At 45.2% G+C, this 7,883-nt stretch overlaps 1 protein-coding gene across 3 annotated transcripts in view; it reads right to left on the minus strand.

The window, feature by feature from the left end:
* Positions 1–854: 854 nt before the first annotated feature.
* tpd52 (tumor protein D52) overlaps positions 855–7,883 on the minus strand; it is a 20,918-nt gene continuing 13,889 nt past the window's right edge. For 2 of the 3 annotated variants that reach the window (XM_037975684.1, XM_017425539.3), the window contains 5 exons: positions 6,507–6,631; positions 5,810–5,958; positions 5,448–5,549; positions 3,471–3,519; positions 855–2,357 (listed from right to left, as the gene is read on the minus strand). In XM_037975684.1, the coding sequence (XP_037831612.1) occupies positions 2,262–2,357; positions 3,471–3,519; positions 5,448–5,549; positions 5,810–5,958; positions 6,507–6,631 (521 nt within the window). In that variant the 3' untranslated portion in view covers positions 855–2,261. Of the gene's footprint in view, positions 2,358–3,441; positions 3,520–5,447; positions 5,550–5,809; positions 5,959–6,506; positions 6,632–7,883 lie in introns of all 3 variants that reach the window. The other variant, XM_017425564.3, reaches the window with a different exon arrangement.

A 7,883-nucleotide genomic window follows, 5' to 3' on the forward strand; every position in this document is an offset into this window, starting at 1 on the left:
CAACAAATTAAACAATTGCAACGGCTGGAAAAAAGTGCGGGGGATATAGGGCATACATAAGGGAAGTGGGGGACATGTCCCACACATACCCCGGTTATGCCTTTGCTTGGGGGTGCTACGGGGGTGCTATGACTTTTCCAGGGGGAGCTATAGCACCCCCTAGCGCCCCCCTGGCGCCGCCAGTGTCAACAACCAAAGGAAATTACTGTAAAACCTCCTCAGAAACTGTGGAGTGATATTGTTTTTCCATTTAATCATCTTAGAATACATGGAGCTAATTAAACCATTTGGAAAAATTATGTTAAATTATATACTTGTGGTTTCTTTGCCACAACGTGAAGCAAGATTTCAGTTTGAGCAATGACAGCTTTAAGGCGCCAGCATCCAGAGAAAAGTGCCAGAAACGCAACGAAGAACTTCCTGTCGTGCAGAAACTCCATTCCACGAACGAGACGAGGATTTATTATTTTAAATAACCTGAACTTTGAAGCAGATATTTGTGTGGAGCTGCTGTTTGAGCCTCTGGCTCCAGGCTGTCTGCTGTCAGACATCTGTCCTCTCGGTCCTTCGGCGCCCTCAGGTGTCCGGTGGTGGTACTGCACCCGGATGAGGTCACTCCTCCAGCAGGTACACAATGTCTCTGACAGATAATCTGACACTTTTCTTTGTTCTTCAGCTCAAACATGTTTGCTTTTTAGGACCGTGTGACACTTCTGATGACAAACCTGAACTGGTTTGTCCGCTGACGATCTAAACACCGTTAAAAATATTAAATAAATATAAAATAAAACAAGCAAGCAGCTGTCTAAACCCCCCCCCCACCAACCCCTCCCACATGACTGAGCAGAGCCGAGTTGGTTCAGATGTACTTTAATTATTTTCTCTGTGTGGTTCCATCGCAGAACAAAACAAAAATGAGACTTGATGTCAACGGCTCCATCATCAGCGAATACAGGTCATTAAACAGACACTAGAGGTCTTATTGGTAATAATCTAAGAAGAAGAAAAAAAAAGACCCTGACAGAGCATCTGTCTGAGCCTGTTGTCCACCAGCAGGGGAGGACGTGCACCAGTTTTATCCAGCAGAAGTAGTATTTACAGAAGTCTTCAATTCTTGTTTCCTGCGCTTCAGTTTGAATTTATGTCTCACTGTGTCCAAATCGGCTCATTTTATCTTCAGTTTAGCAGCTGCGCCACACTTATCGGTCAATTAGTGAAGAGTTTGTTCAGTAGCTTGAAGAGGAATGACCAGAAAGCAGCACAAGACTTAATATTAATGATAATAATAATAATAATAATAATAATACAGAGTTGGGTAAAAAGGAAGCAGCACTTTCAGAAAATCCTGCAGTTTGTCACCACTTTAATTCAAAAAGTTTCCCTAATTTCAAAAGAAAACAAAAAGAGGAGGAAATATTACAGGCAGTGCTGTTACTTCACTATCTGACATCTTTATTTCCTTCTGCTGTAACCCATGTGGAGGCAGGTGACACAAAGCTGCAGTGTTTAAATATTGACTCTGGGCTGCCTGTGGGAGAAACGCTTCTTTCTCGCCTCAGGTCAAGGCCGGACCTTGACGCCGTGTTTGCTCCGACTGTTCTGCTGATCTTGGCTGTTTTTCCTGGCACTATCGGGGCGGGGGGGGGGAGGGGGGGTGGGGTCTGTCTGACAAATGGCGATGATGGGGGGGGGAGGGGTTTAATGTGAAACTTTAGGCGATGACACGGTGGATAACTTGACCCATGAAGCCGAGCTGCAGCGACAGCGTTGTACAAATGAAACAAGCTTACATTCAATGCTTGGACAAATTTAAGACATTTAGAATCGCAACAATAATGAAGACATTTTGGCCCATAAATGACAACCTATAGTAAACCACAAACAATCCCAAATTGGAGACACGTGACACCAGTTTTTACACCTGAGACAGGGTAAGAAATCACCATCTGACCGGTTCACATAAAGACAACTGAAGCCTAAATACTTTTTATATAACTTTCCTACACTTCAGTGTTAATTCAATGAAGAAAAATACAAACTAGAGCGTGTTAAAGAAAGGCAGAAAATAATGGAGTGCAACAAAATACAAGAAAAAGGAGGATTTCTTCTCCCGCGCCGAGACTGAAGACTCCTAATAAACATGGCCGACATGAAACCACGCACACCCATCCTGTGCCTTCAGATCCCCCAGGAGAGAGCAGAGAGTTAGAAGTCGATAAAGAGACGAGGAGGAAGGTTTGGACAGGAAGTGACGGTCGCCCTCAGTGCATCGGCGTGTCCTGGGTGGGGGCGTCCTCGCCCATCAAAGAGTCAGAGGTCTGAGGGACGTCGGGACCGCCGGTGGGGGTGATCTTAGTCTGAGGTAGGAGAACACAAAGACAAGGGGGAGTATTACAGTGATCCCGCTCCACAAAAGGTCATCTGATTCTCACACACACACACACACACACACACTTCTGTGAACAGCAGTAACACCATCGGTACAGAATAATCGAAATCCAAAGCATGAATCGTCTCACAAACATCCTAAAAACGTGTCCAGAGTCGGAGCACAGACCGGGATTTCACAAAGGGTTCACCTGTGACCCTGAAATCAATTGGGATCATCCCTGACCCATGAGGTGTCCAGCTGTGCAGTTTAACTTCCATGTTAGAGACTGATCGGTCTAGAGTTGGACAACAAACTGTCCACAGGACAGATGGACGGTCTCAAAACAGAATATGTCCTGTCTCATAAAAACAACATGGACCTCAGTTCAGATTTCTCCTCATTTCGGCCGACTGTTAATATGAAAAAACGCTGAAGTTTAGCTTCTTTTCAGGGACCGTGAGGTTTAAATTAAACCCGTCTTAAAGGGACAGTCTGGACATTTGGAAATGAAGTTCTGTGGAAAAGCTACAATTAATCTCTTAACTGCTGCAGATAACTCATCGACTGATCTCAGTTCAGAGTTTAGTTCTGAGCAGACCGACAGAGCCAGCAGCTAGTCTGACTGAATGACCGAAGTGGATCCTCTGCCGTCTGCCGAGCGCGACTAGCAGCTGGCTGTAGCACTTTGGCTGCGGCCTTGTTCACCTCAGCCAGAAAACCGGGTAAAATAAGTAACCAGTACCCTCCAGCAGAACTCCACCTAAAAGAGCCAAACTATCCCTTTAAGCAATTCTGCTGATTTATTTATCTTTTCAACACCTCCTCGCCTTCATATCCATGTCCATCTGCTCTGGTTCTCGGGTTATTTATGCGTATGAACCAGTTTTATTCAGTCGTCTGCAGGACGTCCTTCATGCTTTCAAGGAGAACGTTTGAACGAGAACAATCAGAACCGGAGAACATCTGCAGAGACTCGTCGTGTCTCGCTGCGGGCGGGCAGACGTGAGCGCGCGAACAGTAAGAGACCACCACCGCACGCGACCCCAAGCTTTGTTTAAACACCAAATCACCTTCAGTTCAGGCTTTATTCATCCGTTACCTTCAGTGTCTCAACTTTCTCCTCAAATGACTTGAAAGTTGGCGCATTCCTGTGAAAGACAAAAAAGAGAGAGAAATAAATAAAGATAAAAGTAGTTGACCTGTGTCAGCCATGTTTAATTGTTCCACACAAGGCAGCATTCCCTGATGCGACCTCATCAGATTCTTTACACTAAAAAAACTGCTAAAAGGCGGTTTTATGAAAACTGAAATGGACAGAAAGCTGATTTAAAGTGAAATCGAAAAGCTGCAGTTTGTGTTTTTTTTCTTCCATAACAGTAAGAAAGAAAATCATAGGTGACTTTTAACTACTTCAACCTAATTACTGGTCGTTTAGCGGGTTGCTGGGTAATCTGACACAAGCAGATCTTGAGCTGAAACAGCTCCTCAGATCAGTCAGCTTCTGATGAGACTGACGAAACAGCAGCCTGGCTGAGGGAGATTACAGAGGCCGCTGCTGCCGCCGCGCCGGCAGCTGATAGCGGACCTCTTTGTTTCATCTAAAACGTGAAAAATGAGGAGACGCCGCTGCTGCTAGCGGGTTTGCGTGCCGTCTCCTCAGACGTGCAAGTCAACACGAAGCCATGTTAGCGCGAGCCGTCCTTACCTGATGGCGGGCATGCTAGCCGAGTGGCGTATTGATTGTAAACTATCCGACAGCATTAAGGAGGAGAGAGAGAGTGTTAGAGCAGAACAGGACAACAGAACAGGAGACAGGATTAGAAATAAAATTTAAAAACATTTATTTGACAAAAAAAACAAAACAAATCCTTTAACTCTCACTTCATCCAGTTAAGATCACAGAGGATATGTGCTAATCCTGAGCATTCAGGTCAATATCTGCTCTTTAATCACTAATTAACCAGAAAGCATGCATTCACATGTACCACACACACACACCCCGAACCAGCTCAGGCTCATCTGCTGCGTTTCTCAGCACACAGCAGTTCTGAGGGGTCGATAATCTCGTTAGCAGCTCAATAATCCAGAAAGGAGGAGGAGACAGATTAGGAAGAACGGCGAGAAAAAGAACGACCTGCTGCTGAAGGGGGGGGGTTTAAGGCGTGTTTAATCAGGAAGATTTCATATGACACAACTGCTGCTTCTGGGATCAACAGAAAATAATATTAATGACGTAAATGAAACAGAAAGCGATGATTTGTACATTTTTTAAACTCTGAATTTAATTAAAGATGAAACAAAGGCAGGGCATCAGATGTTTAAATAGATACGAGCCAAGTTTGAATTTCCAAAAAGGTGGAGAAGATGCAACAAAACAGGAAGAATGTCTCCATATTGAAAGATGCTTTTAATCCAAAAAACTATTTACAGCATCTGACATTTTGTTTTTCTTTTAGTAAATGTATAATTCCAGCAATCTGCAAACCATCACGTCCTGTTTTTATTTTCTGAAACGAGGCGGCGCTGAATGCAATCATCACATCGACACTTTATAAATTAAAGATGCAGTTCCACAATTACACAGCCAACCCGCTTCCCCTGATTCAACCCTCGTAAATTCTGTCAAATACCAAGCTTCTGTTATCATAATCGAGCCGCAAACATGCGAGGAGAGAAAAGTGAGAGGAGATGTTGGGGGGGGAGGACTGTTACAGCCGCTGATGAAGATCATCTGGCAGCACAGTTTGTCACAACAGGCCAGAGGGCTTACCTAAACATGTTAGAAATGGACGGAAACCTACAGAAGTCAAGTGATAATGTTCAGTTACCGGCATTTCTGGTCTGTGCACGCTGAAAAAAAGGGCTTGACAGTTAGGAAATTTACTAAACTGATATAAAATGTCTCCCTAATTTAACCAATATTGTGTAAAATAAGCTGCAGGAGCTCCCTGGCTTGAATGCTGTCAAACACTGACGGGAGGAGAAGATGGAGGATTTTCAAACATCTCTGAATGAACCGAGCCGTGTCTTGTGGTGAAACAACCACAGAGGCTGAGCTCACAACGCCACGACTCACCTGACGTCCTCCAGCTTCTTGCTGATGGCGGAGCCCATGGTGGAGAAGGCCGCCGTCGCCTTCATGCCGGCCTGAGACAGCGTTTCAGACGTCCTCTTGTAGCTGAAACACGAGAGGACACCAGCTTAATAAAAGGAGGACGAAGAGAAACATCGGGGTCGGCAGTGAAGCTTTGTGTCTTTTTTGGTTTTCATTTAAAATAAGCCCGAGAGGCTCAGAATGCTGCTCATTTCCTGAAGGGTTTCGCAGCAGAGGCGGCTCACAGACGTCCATGTTCAGGAGTAATGGTTTTTTTTTTTTTTTTTTTAATTAAAGGAAGACCTAAAAGACTTCAGGTGGTGTAAGGGTGGGTGCATGCTTACGCGGTGGAGGTGGTGACATCCTGCCATGTTTTGGTGATGTTCTGTTTCAGCTCGTTCAGCGGGTTCAGGCCCAGCTTCCTCTTTATATCGGCCACGCGCCGCTCTTTGGCTGCCAGCACCTGAGACAGAGTCTGGATCTCCTCTTCTACCTGAGAGAGAACAGGAAAAACAAACAAACCTGAATCAGTTCTTTCTAAATACGTTTAGCTTTAACTCGTTAAGGTCTGAGATGCAAACTACTGGCTGAAAAAGATGGAAAACCTTTTCGTTTCAAGATCATCTGTGAAATAATCGTTCAGAAACAAGAAATAAAAAGATTTTCAGATTAAAGAAAACCGGATCTGGCAAAGATGGGGCGAATCTGGGTTTATTAGCGTCACTCTGGCCAAAATCAGAGATTAAGTGTCTTCTCAGAGCAAATATGGCAGCATTTTAGTCACAGGAAGAAAACAAGGCAATAAGGGTGGAGGGAAAATAAAAAAACAATTCACAAAGAAATAAAAAGGAGGTATGTAGGGTTCTGAGGAAGCTTGGTACAAAGGTTTAAGGTTGTTAGATGATAGACAAGTGTTAATAAAAGGTGTAAACATTAAAAGTTGTGGGTTTAGAGTAAAAAATGTGGTAACTTGGTTTTATTTCAACAATTTGACCCACAAATAAGGACAATAAAGAGCAAGCAGATCATTGAAGATCTGACCTTCATCAGCTCCTCTTGTAGCTCCAGACGCTCTTCCTCTGTCATGGCGGGAGGAGGAGGAGGACCGACGGACGTCGCTGCATCCTCTCCCAGCTCGGGGACGGAGTCCGGGTGCTCCTGGGGACCTGGGGGAGGAAACGAAACACACAAACGTGAGCGCTCCTGGCAGGGCAGGTTCTGTTCGTGGCGCTCCTCAGGAGGGAGAAGATGTGCCGCTTCCCATGTATAATATCTCGTGTGCACATTTTTCCTTTAACGCTCCGGTTTCTGTCAGCTGATCTGCATCCAGCTGGAGCTCCACATCATCAGTTTTACAGAAACGTTCCTATCCAAACACACCTAGAGCTCAGAAAACCTGAACTACAAATAAAAGCTGCAGTGGGGAGAACTGATTTTACCTCTGAGCACTTTTTTTTCCCCCCCTTACAATATTTATATTTTAATTTGTTAAAGGAAGTAAAGCACAAAAGAAAACATTGTTAGATCACAAAAAGAGGAAACCAAATAACTGAATAAAACTCAGCTTGAGGGGAAGAAGTGAAGAAGTGAAAAAAAAGGGAAGTTCGTGTTCGTACTGTGTTACATCAGAGGAACAAGAGGCACACCTATCCTGGTAAACGAGGCGCGACAGACGAAGCTGCCTCAGAGTCACGAGCGCTGCCCGGAGAGGCCACCACCCCCCGCAGCTGGAATCCAGAGGTGAACAGAGGTGCTCCTGTCGTCAGCAGATTGGTATTTCTGCGAGGAGGTGAGCCGGTGCCACAGAACGCCTCACAGCAGACGAGCTTCTGGTGTTCAAACACACACCAGGTTAGGGCCGCGCCACGTTAGAATCAGATGTCAGATTTTCCTCTCTTCTCATCAGAACCAGGTCTGAACATGAAGGTCACTAAACATACTGTTAACACGCAGAACATGGAGGCATGGTCCGAGCAGTCGTTTCCTCTCACCCTTAATGAAAGCGCTGCACCTTCAGGCAGCTGGACGACATGTCTTTACCAGTTTGTAGGTGACTCTCATGGTGGAAACAAGCGGGAAACTTTTTATAAAAGCTTTGAGACATTATCTGAAGAAATACCCTCAGGTCCTGAAACCACCCCCACCGTTCCTCTGAAATGTTACACTTTCTCTGCCCCCCGCCCCCTCCTCGTATCGTTCTCTTCTTCTTCTTCTTTGCCCTCTTTTTCAGCTATCAGTAATTACAGCCATGATCCTTCTGCTCAGATTACTGCGGGTGAAGCTCGTGGATGGACACCTTCCTTCAAAGTCCTTGTCAGAGGTATATGTTCGGTGAAGTTTTGTAACTCAGCGAGTGTGAGCCTGAGAGGAGTGCTGCTGTCAGTAGGTGGTGAGCTGAAGGGGGGGGGGGGGGGGGGG

This window comes from Kryptolebias marmoratus, linkage group LG5 (assembly GCF_001649575.2).
Source record: "Kryptolebias marmoratus isolate JLee-2015 linkage group LG5, ASM164957v2, whole genome shotgun sequence".
Taxonomy (NCBI): Eukaryota; Metazoa; Chordata; class Actinopteri; order Cyprinodontiformes; family Rivulidae; genus Kryptolebias; species Kryptolebias marmoratus.